This window comes from Oryctolagus cuniculus, chromosome 12, assembly GCF_051225735.1.
Source record: "Oryctolagus cuniculus isolate XC-2025 breed Fujian yellow rabbit chromosome 12, ASM5122573v1, whole genome shotgun sequence".
Lineage (NCBI taxonomy): Eukaryota > Metazoa > Chordata > Mammalia > Lagomorpha > Leporidae > Oryctolagus > Oryctolagus cuniculus.
This window is the reverse complement of record NC_142878.1, coordinates 90,514,282-90,527,573: the sequence shown is the minus strand read 5'-3', so window position 1 is coordinate 90,527,573 and position 13,292 is coordinate 90,514,282. Positions and strand designations below refer to the sequence as shown.

Sequence of the window (13,292 nt, the reverse complement as noted above, 5' to 3'; positions counted from 1 at the left end):
AGGGTCTGACTTTCCTTGAATTAAAAATAATTATCTCATACTTTTAAGAATTAAATGTAATCATTATAAAACATGTAGTATAAAGGCCAGTGTGGTGGAACTGCAGACTAAGCCACCACTTGTGATGCCAGCTTCCCACATCGGAGTGCTGGTTTGAGTCCTGGCTGCTCTGGCTCCAATCCAGCTCCCTGATGTACCTGGAGAGGCAGCAGAAGATGGCCCAAGTCCTTGGGCTCCTGCCACCTATGTGGGAGTGTGGGAGACCAACATGGAATTCCTGGCTCCTGGCTTTAGCCTGACCTAGACCTGGCTGTTGTGTCCATTTGAGGAGTGAACCAGCAGACAGATTTCTCCCTCTCTGTCACTCTTTTGGATAAACAAATAAATCTCTTCCAAAAAATAATCTAGACTACTTACTACCTGGCATTTGATAGTCACTCAGGGGAAAAAAAAAAAAAAAAAAATCCATTACTCGAAGCCCAAATATCAGAGATAAAGAGCCTGAAAAGAAGCAACAGGCTAGTGAGGCAGAGAACGTGTCTGGAAAGGCGGGTGGGGGCCCAGCTGCAGATGGCTTGACCACCGGCGGGGAGCAAGGCAGGCAGTGCGTGTTTGTTAGCTAAGAACCCAGTGTTGGGAGTGGGGGTCTGTGCGGTTAGGTCTTCAGGTCGTGACGGGCTCTGTCACAGATGCAACTGAAGACAAAGTCTGCGGGAAAGCTGAGACTGAACACGGCGGGAGCTTCAGCGGCAGATTCAATCCAACATGGCATGGTGGGGCTGGGTTCTCGGAGCTCGGTCGGGCCAGGGTCTGGATGATGACTGGGAGGGAACGGGGCAGGAGCCCCTCACCATCTAAGCCATGCACCGCTTCACTCCGCTGGTGGGAGGGGGTGGCCTCAGGTATTTCAGAAGGGGGCAGACGTCTTGGGCTTTATGTTGCACGTGACTGAAGCTGGGGCAGGGGACAAGACAGCTACAGGGTCAGATCCGCGATCTGACTTCCCGAGGCTGAGGAGAGTAAAAAAGTACAAAGGAGAAGAAGACTGAAGTGCAATGAGGGGGGCAGGGATTTGGCACAGGGGTTAAGATGCTGCTTAAGGTACCTTTATCTCGTATCAAAGCCCAGGATTTGAGTCCTGGCTCTGCCCCCAAGTCCAGCTTCCTGCTAATGCACACCCTGGGGGATCGCAGGCGATGGCTCAAGCACTTGGGTCTCTGCCACCCACATAGGAGATCTGGAATGAGATCCTGGCTCCTAGCCCTGGCTGTTGTAGGCATTTAGGGCGTGAACCAGCAAACGGGAGACTTCCCTTTCTCTCTGTGTCTATCCATCTATCTCTTTCAGATAATAATATATACATACAATTTTTTAAGTATTGCCCACCGCACCCCCAAAAAAAGGAAACAAAACAAAAGAAAGTGCAGCAAAGAAGCCATTTCCAAAATACAGGTAATGTGAGCCTGACCCGCGGATTTGGCACGAGGGATGAGAATGGAAAGAAGTGGGAAAACTCCTAACAGGACACGACAGACAAGGGAGGGCGAGGAACGGGTGGCTAAGCAGGAAGACGGTGATGCCCACACTGCAGAGAACACAGACAGCACGCTCCTTATGAAGCTCTGTGTAGAGCTTCCGCCAGACCGCCTGCCAGCACCCGTGAAACACCCTCAGGCGCCTGACTGTCACAACAGGGCCACACCGCCCGGTACCTATCATGCTAGCCTTAAGCTGTTTCATCTCCTCTTTGAGAATACCCGTGATCAAGCTAACAGGAAAAAGGAAAGCAGCAAAGATCAGGAATTTCATAAAATGTATCCAGTGCTTACCTTTACAGCTAATATTTTCCCACTCGGGACATGATGTGCTCTGTAAGAAGAAAAAAGTAACAGAATCACTTGGGTTGACTAAAACCTCTACACAAGGGTTAAGGATATAACTGCAAATCCAAACACTTTGGCAGCAAGGTGATACATGGTACAGTCAGCCCTCTGTGCCCGTGGGCTCTGTAGTCACGGATTCAACCAGCGCAGATCAAAACTATTCGGTAGAAAGGATTGCATCTCTACACACATCCAGGCTTTTTTTTTTCCTAGCTATTATTCCATAAATAATACAGCAGAACAGCTATTCGTGTAACACTAACATTGTACTAGGTATCAGCAGCAGCCTAGAGATGACTTAAAGAATTGGCGGGGGGCTAATCTGTGGAAGGTCTATGCAAATACTACATCATTTGCCATAAGAGTCTTCAGCACCCTAGATTTTGGTATCTGCAAGGGGGTCCTGGAAACAACCTCCATGGACACTGAGGGTTGATGGCACTTTCAAAGCACACCGACAATAACATTAGTAATTTACAATTCTTCGGCGTTTAATGGTTTACAAACTGACTGATGCATTATACAATTTCCTGAAATAACCCTCTGAGATAATGCCCATATTATCCTCCCCTTATAGAGGGGAACAAGGAAGCAGAGCATAGCTAAGAGTGTGCCCAATGGCAGTGAGTGAATCTGGCTCCAGACGCCTGTATCTGTCATTGTGTGCAGGCGTCTTCCATAGCCTTATGCCATGCTCCATGCAGAGCTATAGAAAATGCAAGGTTTGGGCCGGCACCGTGGCATAGTGGGTAAAGCTGCCACCTGCAGTGCCAGCATCCCATATGGGCACCAGTTTGAGTCCTGGATGCTCCACTTCTGATCCAGCTCTCTGCTATGACCTGGGAAAGCAGTGGAAGATGCCCCTGCACCCATGTGGGAGACCCGGAAGAACCTCCTGGTTCCTGGTTTTGGATCGGCACAGCTCCAGCCATTGCAGCCAGCTGGGAAGTGAACCAGTGGATAGAAGACCTCTCTCTCTCTGTCTCTCCCTCTCTCTGTCTGTAACTTTGCCTCTCAAGTAAATAAATAAATCTTTAAAAAGAAAAAAAAAGAAAATGCAAGACTTTATAAGTGCTTCTTTCAATTAAATACACAGAGGCACTATACTGCTAAATTTCATCCAAGTAATCTCAAAACAGAATTAGCAATGACTTACATTATAATATCATATAAAAATCATAGAATTATAAGTTCATCTCCTAAAAAAAGAGGGGCAAGCTCCAAGTATTAAGTTATGGTAATACAATTATAACTTACATCAAGAGACAGGAACTCATTCATTGATGAAAAAGAGTTAGAGAACAGAAGAGGGTTGGCAGCAATAAAAGACCATTACTCTTCATCAGGACCTTCTGTGTTTAAATGAAAGGTGGTCTTTCACAGAAATACTGCAGAGTACTCAGGGAAAACAAACATCTTTTATATAATAGAAAAAATTCCAAACAAACCATGTAACATCAAATAAGCATGGCTACCACATAAAGAAGAAATGCGGTGGGGAGAGCCCAAATCTTGCCAGTCCCACTGGCCTTCTCTCTCCGATAGTGTTAAGGTGGGGATGGAGCACGCGGACATGGAAGCTGGCGCCTCCAGAATTCCCCACCCCCACTTCTCAGTGACAAAATACACCTCCCAGGCCCCTAGATCGCTCATTTCTGCAAAGATGATGTGTTCCACTACTACCAAAACAGAAACATCACTCTCTGCTGGTTTGCTTGGTTACTCTGCAAGTGCACTAACAGCTTAATGAGGTATGATTTGTATATGATAAAGTCCCCTTGTTATAAGGGTACAATTCAAAGATTTTTAGTAAAGTTACAGAATTGAATAATCACTGACAAGCATTTTAGAAGTGACTAAGAGAAATAGTTTGGCTAACCAAGAGTCTACAGCTATTAGTAACAACTTCCCACAGACAAAATGTTCCAAATTCAGGCAAGACTAGGAAAACACACATAGGAGAGTATGAACATATTTATCCATACATGAGTGTTAAAAGGACTTACTCATCCTGCTTTTTGCATTTAAGTGGACAAAGGTCAAACCAATTATAAAAGGTAAGCTTAGCTTTTATTACATGAATTACTTATACAGAAATTCAGGTATATCTCATTGAAGGAAAAGACAAGATCATAATAATTAGGTGACAACTGTTTGCCATAGAGTTCTTACTCTATGAACATGTTTTATGTGTAATATAACTTTCCCAGCATACATAAATCTTACAAAACTTAAATCAATTTACAAATGTTTTATACTTTGTATAAAGTGACATACATTTTGTAAGTGGAATCCCTCTACCTCTCTGGTTTTAACGCGAATTACTACTGACTATTACGTTCATGGCAGACTTTTATAAGGCAGCCTCTATTTCAGATCTCAACCTGGTTCATAATCTATCCAAACTTAGGTAACAGACTGATCCATAAACCAGATGCATCCTTCTCAGTGCTGATGGAGAAGTTGTTGGATTAAGTTAATCTAAACCATGATTTGAGGAATTTAGTAACTCATTCCACATATACCAGCAATATGTGTAAGATTTAATAATGATACATTGCTTTTCCCCTTCCATATCAGATTCTTCTAATTTCAGATTTTTAAGTATTACACATTAGACTCCGTAACCAAGGTATGAGATAGGAAGACAAACGGCTGAAAGCATACGCAAGGATCTGGAGGTCCTAACGAGAGCAGTGCTATCGCCTCGAACCACAAGCTACACCTGGACTTTCGAGCCTTGCGGCCGTGAAGAGGAATGATTAGAAGAGGATCTAATATATATTCCATCCTGGACAGTCTGGCAACTTAATTAGCTTGTCAAGAAAGCCGATCTCTTTTCCAAAAGAAAAGTCTCCTGTTTCCAAGTGAATTAAAAGGTGGGAGGCGGGGGAGGGGGCGGCTTGATGATTTAATTATGACGCACGCTAATTCATCCGTGGAAGTTTGGGTTCGATTTCGAGCAATAAAGACGCTGTGTGGGTTGGTTTACAGTGCAATGGCAGCGCCAATTTAGCAGTTAATCATCAAGGAGAAGCGGATGACAAAGGCAATGCCAGACGTGAGTCAGGTCTGTCCCTTAACTTTGCAAATGACACTCTACCTGGGGAGAAAAAGGATTTGCTTACTTTCAGCAGGTACAAGCGCCCGGACTCTCTTGACCTTGCTCAACACATTAACTGTGAAGTGATTAGCAAAGTTTGAATGGGGGCTCTGGTTATACCAAAAGACAACCATACACCTCTGCAATGTTTTAATTAACAGCTAACACTTCAAATTAGTTTGTTGTTGCTACAGTAATTACCTGTTCCAGTGAGTGCATGGAGGAAGCGCTGTTGTGAGATGTTTTTACTGTCTGGTGCTAAGTGTCCTGTTTCGTTTGTGACCAGCAGAGGCCTTCTGGGAACAGTCCCAGTCCTTAAAATTGAGCCCAAAACATATACACTGAAGGACGGCAAAAAGCTAAAAGCCTGCTATGGATTTCTGGACTACTTAAAATAACAAAGAACCCGGCACAAGAGAACAGCTGCCATCCATATTTTGTCTTTGTTCCAGTTAAAACAAGAGGTTCTAGACGACTGAACAAAGAAGCCGGCGTCAACACGTCATCTCGGCAGAGTACGGAATCACACAGTTTACAGCATTGGTAAGGAACACGGAACACTGCCTAGTCAAATCCCTTTCTTTGCCAGTGGGAACGCTCACACAGCCAGTGTCGAAGTTGAGACTGGAACTACGGCTGGATACACAGAACTCAGGACCAACAGGAAATGCATGGTGACGTTCCAGTTTTCTTCACGGGAAACACAGTAAGTCAAAATTTGGGAAGGCACAGATCTATTTCATTCAGGCTAAGGACCATCAAGTCCACATCTCCCCAGGCAAGCCAGCTCTCTGTAATCACTGCCCAGCTCCCCCAGAGGCAGAGCAGCCAGGAGCTCTGAAGTCACGGCCTGCTTGCCCGTCTCATCCGCGTGAGCCTGACTCGGTAAACCTGAGCCATGTGCCAGCTGTCTGAGTCTGGACCCTCTACCTTACGGAGCTGTGAGGACTCAGGATTCAGTGAAGGAATACTGAGGGAGGGCGTGGTACGCTACAGACAGGCACTGAATGTTACAAAACAATCACCACAGCCATCTCAATGCTTACCGTGTTTACCGCCTGCCCACACGCTAGTCGTTGATACTCCAGAGAGGGGGGATAAGTGCCCATGCAGGTGTTCACCTCAGTGGAAATCCCATTTGGCAAACTGCTGTTGCTACGTGAGGTGTTTGTCAATCTCCTTGGGTTAATATATAGGAAAATATAAATGACTCTTAAAATATCTTAATTTTTGATTTTATTTATTTGAGAGGCAGAGAGAGGTTGTCCATCTGCTGGTTCACTCCCCAAATGGCTGCAAAGGCCGGAGCTGTGCTGATCCAAAGCCGGGAGCCAGGAGCTTCTTCTGGGTCTCCCTTTTGGGTGCCAGGCCCAAGCACTTGGGCCATTTTGTACTGTTTTCCCAGGCCATCAGCAGGGAGCAGAATTGGAACTAGAGCAGCTGGGACTCAAACCAGTGTCCATCTGGGATACCAGTGGTGCAGGCGGAGGCTTAACCTATTACGCCATAGCGCTGGCCCCATGTCTATTTTCCTTTAATGTACATCTTTATACGACTCTCTAAAATACAATGTTGAGGCCTCTCCTACTTTTCAGACTTTAATTGTTCTGTGACAGCCCCTAGCACACTGCAGAAAACTGGTCATGTGTCTAGCTTCATATTATGTTGTACCATGTCTTAATCTTTTTGTATTCCTTATGCTTAGCACTAGTCCTAGCCCATGGGAGGTGCTCCATACTTAACAAACGTTTGACAAGTAATTACTACTTTTGATTGAAAAAAATCTATTATTGGATAGTGTTTCATAAAAAATTCAACACATATATGGTTAATTCTGTCATCTCTTGGAAGCTATTATAACGACCTTCACTTCATAGGTAGGTTTCTTACTGCCGAACCGAAGTCCTGACGCAGACTTCACGATCTGCCGCCTAGTTACTTCACTGGTCTCTGCACCTGTCAGTCTCCTTAACCACAATATTCCATCTGCACCACTAAACATACGCCCACCTCCTCCCGAGGCCCAGACGACTTCCTCGGGTGTCCACGTGGCTTCCTCCATTACTTCCTTCAGGTCCAGTATTACTTCCTGGCTCTGCTACGCAAAACATCCCATTCGCCCTTCACTTTCTTTATTCTTCGGAGAATTACCAACACCCAATAGAGTTTACTAATTTATGATGGGTCTCCTATCACTAGACAGGAACTCCATGAAAACAGAAACTTTTGATCTTTGTTCTCTGCTGCGTGACCAGTGCCTGAAACTGTCCTGCAAACATTTTTTAAAACATTTATGGATGAAAACATTTTCTTGATTGTTATAGGTGTATTTAAGATAGTGTGTTCTTTTTCTAGAAATTATTCATTTTCCTCATTTTCAAGTTTATCATAAAGTTTTATATTATATTCTTTCTTTTTTAAAAAAGATTTATTTATTTATTTGAAAGCAGAGTAACAGAGATGCAGAGGCGGTGGGGGGGGAGTCTTCCATCCACTGGCCCACTCCCCAGATGGTCACAACAGCCGGAGCTGCGCCAATCCGAAGCCAGGAGCCAGGAGCCTCCTCTGGGTCTCCCTCGCAGGTGCAGTGACCCAAGGACTTGGGCCATCTTCTACTGCTTTCCCAGGCCATAGCAGAGAGCTAGATTGGAAGTAGAACAGCCAGGACTTGAACCAGCACCTATATCAGGTGCCAGCATTGCAGGCCGCAGCTTTACTTGCTACATCACAGCACTAGCCCCTCATTGTTTTTATATTTCTCTCTCTTTTAAAGATTTATTTATTTGAAAAGCAGACTTTCAGAGAGAGAGAGCTAGCTTCCATGTGCTGGTTCATGCTGCAAATGGCCACAATGGCCAGAGCTGGGCCAGGCTGAAACTAGGAGCCTAGACCTCCATCTGGGTCTCCCACATGGGTGGCAGGGCCCAAGCCTTTGGGCCATCTTCTGCTGCTTTCCCAGACATATTAGCAAGGAATGCTGGGTCCGAAGTGCAGCGGCTGGTACTGCAACTGCTGCTCATATGGGAGTCCGGCACCGCAGGCTGCAGCTTAACCTGCCACAACACCTGCTGCCTGTTCTTCAGTGTTTCCTCCCTCCCACACCCACTAGCTTACTCCCTGCCCTCTCCTGTTCTGGAATTAGGTGGTAAGTCTATTAATATCCAGCTCCTCTTTTTGAATATACGCGCACAAAGCTGTCCTTTGAGAATGACGCTGGTACATCTCTCGAGTTCTCCCACGTGATATTTAAGTATCTTTACTTCGATTATGATGTATTATATGACTCATCAGTTATTCAGATGTAGGCATTTTGATTTCCAAATGTATGGAGGTGATTAACTACTACTAAACTAATGTCTAAACTAATTATACTGTTGTCATAAGAAAGAGATCTAGGAGCCAGCATTGTGACACAGTGGGTTAAACTGCCACCTGTGAGACGGGCATTCCATATGAGCATCTGTTTGAGTCCCAGCTGCTCCACTCACAATCTAGGTCCCAGCTAATGTGCCTGGGAAAGCAAAAGATGGCCCACATGCTTGAGGCCCTGCTACCCATTTGGGGAGAACCAGACAGAGTTCCAGGATCCTGGATTCGGCCTGGCCCAGCTTTGCCCATTGGGTCATTTGGGGAGTGAACCAGTGGATGGAAGATCTCTCTTTCCCTCTGTAACTTTGCCTTTGAAATAAATAATTTTTTTTTAAGAAAGTGATCTATACATTAGATTTGCTTTGTGACTTAGTTCATATAATCAGTCTAAAAATACGTTTGGTACCTACAAAAAAGTAATTTTCAACAGGATTGGTGCAAAGTTCTAGGCATGATCATAAGACCACCCCACTAACTGTGATGATAAATCTACTACAATTCTTAGTAATTCTTCTGTTCAATGTATTGATTACTGAGAGACATTCTCTATGTGGATATGCCAAATTTTCCTTGTAATTCTATCAACTTTTGCTTTATAAATTTCATAGTTATGTTATTAGTTACATACAAGTTTAGCACTATTATGTAATCATAGCATCTTTTTCTCACATCATCATGTATTAGTAATTTTTAAAATAGTTAATTTATTTATTTTACCTATTTGAAAGGCAGAAAGAAAGAGCTATCTTCCATCCACTGGTTCACTCCTCAAATGCCCACAGCAGTGCTGGGCTAGGTGGAAGCCAGGAGCCTGGAACTCATCCAGGTCTTCCTCATGGGTGGCAGGGACTGAAGTACTACAGCCACCACCTGCCGCCCCCCAGGGTTTGCATTAGCAGGAAGCTGGATGAGAAGCAGAGGTGGGACTCACACCCTGGCACACCAAGGTGAACACAGGCACCCCAAGCCGCAGCTTAACCCCTGTGCCACACACGGCCCTGTAATGGTCCTTTTTAACCCTAATAAAACATTTTGCCTTAATGTCCACATTGTCTTATATTGCTATAACCATAGAGGTTTTTTAGTTGTTGTTAGTTTTTCCCTGTATTTTTCCTCATCCTTTTCCTTTCAACTTTGCTGTGTCTTTGTTTTAGGATTTCTCCTAAAATAGTTTGAAACAGTAGCCAGCTGTAATTTTAAGAATTCAATCTAATATTTTATTGATCAGAAACACTAGTCCACTTATACTTACTATAATTGCGGATATAGTAGGATGTATTTCTACCACCTCATTCATTTACTTTATACTTCCCCTCTCTTCTACTATATCAGTTCATTCCCCTTGATTCTATTTTTGAAGTTATGTATATTTATTGTCTTTCAGTTGTTTTCCATAATTTTTAACAATTATACTTAATGAAATCTAAAGTTAATTACTATCTCTACCCTTCTGTCTCACAACACAGAAATCTGAAAACAAATGCTTTAATTCCAATCAGCCCTTCTTATCTCAACAAATTATTTTTTTCTACTTTTTTTTGGGGGGGGCCTCACAGTTGAATGACACTTTAAAGGAGACAAGTATATCCTCAGTCTCTGGAGAATATGATTTCATTGTCTTTCTTTTTCTTTTTCTAAGATTTATTGATTTATTTGAAAGGCAGAGTTACAGAGAGAGAAGGAGAAAGAGAGATAGAGAGCAAGTAAGAGAGAATCTTCCATCCTCTGGTTTACTTCCCAAATGGCTGCAATGGCCGGAGCTTCATCCAAGTCTCCCATGTGGGTGCAAGGGCCCAAGTACTTGGGCCATCTTCTGCTGCTCTCCAAGGTGTATTAGCAGGGAGCTAAATCAGAAGTGGAGCCAGTGCCCACATGGTGGGGGGGGGGGCACTGCAGGCAGCAGCTTAACCTGCTGTGCCACAGCACCAGCTCCAATTCCATTGTCTTTCAACTTTTATCACTGGTGTTGGAGTCTGCTGTAGTCCCTTTGCTGGCCAACACCAAGTCACCAAAGGTTTTTGAACAGGGTAGTGATATGACCTTGTTGTGGCTGACGATTACTACATTACTAGCGGAAAGAAAGGGAAACTGAAGAGCGCAGAAACACCCAGGAAGCTAGCACAGAATCGCAGGTGAGAGGCAGCGACACCCGCAGCAGCATGGTGCTCTGGCCTGCATGTGCTTTCTCCCCCAAGAGTCCACATGTGGAAGCTTGGTTCTCAGTGTGGTGATGAAGACACGGGGGCCCAGTGGGTCACTGAAGACGCTCTCTTCAAAATAAATGTATGTGCCTCTTGTAGGACCCCCACTTGATTCCCATGAGAAGTACTAAACAAGAACAAGCCTGGAGGCCTGCACTGGGGTGCACCTGATCAAGTTGCCACTCGTGACTCCAGCATTCAGTATTGGGGTGGCAGTGTGAGTCCTGGTTGGTCTGCTTCTGATTCAGCTTCCTGCTATTGTGTCTGGAAAGGCTGTGGCTGATGGCTCAGTGCTTGGGCCCCTATCACCAAGTGAGAGACCTGGACGGAGTTCCTAGCTCCAGGCTTCTGCTTGGCCCAATCCTGGCTGCTGCAGCCATTTGAATCAACAAATGGAAGAGGAAGATATCCCTCTCTCTGTGTCTCTCTGTGTGTGTGATTCTGCCCTTAAAATTTTTTTTTTTTTTTCAGAAGATCACTTAGGCTGCGGTAGGGAGAACTCACTTGCAGGAAGGTAAGGACAGAAAGGGGGAGTCCACTTTGGAGACCCCTGCAGTAATCCTACCAAGGGGGGACAGGTTTGGAACAGGGCTACAGGCAAAGACGTGAGAAGTAGTCAGCTTCTTGAAATATTTTTGAGGCAGAGCCCACAGATTTGTGGCTCTGCTATATGATCTGAGAAGAAAAAGAAGGACCACAAAGTTTTGGTCATTAGCATGTTGTACAATAGAATTATCATTTACTGAGAGGGTTTCGGAGGAAAACCAGAGTTCGGTTTGAGGTAACTTTGTAGTGGCTAAACAACAAGTAACTGATCATTAGACAGGAGTCTGCAGGTCAGGCCAGAAGCCAGGGCTGGAGGTACAACTGGGGCTCCTCTGCATGCAGAGGATACATAACAGCCATGCAACTACACAGGCTCACTCAGCGTGCAAATTACCCAGAGAAGCGCTGGCAAGCCTGGCCCTCAGGCTCTCTAAATTCAGGAGCTAGAAGACCAAGAAGAAAACAGTAAGGAGATGAGATGGTGCAGGCAGCCAGCAAGCAACGGACTCCCCAGAATGGTGCCCCTGAGGCCATAAATGTCCATCTCCCCAAGTGAAGTACCTCCCACAAAGCAGGTGTTCAAAAGACCGATATGAAAAGAAATACTGGGAACAAATGCACCGGTTCCGCTCTCTGTTCAGTTTCCCTAAGGATCTTTAAAAGTAAGGAAAAGGGAAGATGGAAAACAAGATGTTGGAAAGTCCTACGTGCACACAGGACATACGGGGGCCACCACCTGTGCGCACGTTCCAACATCTGGACTCCTGCACGCATTTGCACCACGCATAAGATCAACTGCATCTGTACTTTACAATGTTTACTGAAATTATTTATGCTTAGACTTTCAAATTCTAAGAGAACCAAAAAAATAGAAATACGAACCGTCCCAGCTGACTCCTGTTCACAAAATAAATAACCTAGAGCTGATCATATATTTTCTGATAAAGTACGTACAATCTCATACAGTTAAAGCAGGCATCTGATTTCTATAGCACTATTCTGTGTATTAATTTCTGAACATCTTCCAATGACATTATTTTAAATTATGAGCAGAAGGAATTTGTAACAGGGAACATCTGTGTTTCTCTGGTGATTGTGAGGTGGGATTTAATTTTAGAATGGGGGTGCTGACCTATGATCGGACAATAAATAGTTCTGATTTCAGCAGAACTGACAATGTGATGTGTGATAAATGTCAGCTTGTTAGCAAAACAGTCATTAAAATAAGTATGGAAACAGCTTTCCTTGCCCCACCCTTGAGAAGATCTCACGAGGAATTGCATGTGGGACAACCTGTGATCACAATGGCAGGACAGGACTGTCAATGCCTCCTGGGGGATGCGGGCCATTTCCTTCACAAGCCACAGGAGCCACATGCCACCGACTTAGTCCTGCTCTCACATGACCCACTTCAGAGAAGGCTGGTGAAGAGGGACTCCTGCTCTGTGAATTATTTATAGGGTGCTATCAATTGTTAGGAAGTTCTCCAAATGGACAGGAACCCTAAGAAAATCATCCAGTGACTACAATGTGAAAAGCAGTAGACAGGATTTGTCTTCACAAAGCAGCAGTCAATAGAAAGGGGGGATCATATCCTGGGCAAGCAGGAAAGAAGCGGATGTTTATTTTGCTCCCTGAAGTTCTTGGTGGATAGGCAAGGTGAACAAAGGTGAGCAAAGGCTACTTACAAATAGATGAAAGCTACAAACAAATGCATTTATGGCTATCAGCTTGCTGAAGAGACAATGTCTCTCCCAAATAATGAACTCAGTTCTTTGTGTTTCCAGGCAAGATTTCACAGCTTCTGGGATACGATGGATTCCCCTGTCTCTATTCTTTGAATGTTCTATGTAAATCAGAGGCAAGGAGACAAAGGTAAAAGACAAAGTTCTCCAAGGTCGGATTCACTACACTAGAAAGTTGTATAGGGAGGAGACAAGCCATTGTTTCAAATGAGACTGTTATCTATACACTCTATGCAACTCTTAAAATTCTCATTATCATAGGAAGTTAAGAATTGGCCATATTCAGATTCAATTATTAAATCTGCCTCCCTATCAAAAAAGTAAGGCATTCATTAAAGTCAATATGATCCAGGATCATTGGTTGCCATATTCACAGATGCTGTTTCCTTGCCTTTTTTTAAGATATTCTATCAAAAAAAACCAAAAAACAAAAACAATTATGCTT

The 13,292-nt window shown here is 44.2% G+C and overlaps 1 protein-coding gene across 10 annotated transcripts in view; it reads right to left on the bottom strand.

Moving 5' to 3' along the window:
- The window catches only part of MAP2K5 (mitogen-activated protein kinase kinase 5), a 270,153-nt gene that overhangs the window by 178,793 nt on the left and 78,068 nt on the right, over positions 1-13,292 (bottom strand). For 9 of the 10 annotated variants that reach the window (XM_089310609.1, XM_089310612.1, XM_051821809.3 and 6 more), the window contains one exon: positions 1,830-1,869. In XM_089310609.1, the coding sequence (XP_089166735.1) occupies positions 1,830-1,869 (40 nt within the window). Of the gene's footprint in view, positions 1-1,829; positions 1,870-7,395; positions 7,628-13,292 lie in introns of those variants that run through there. The other variant, XM_089310616.1, reaches the window with a different exon arrangement.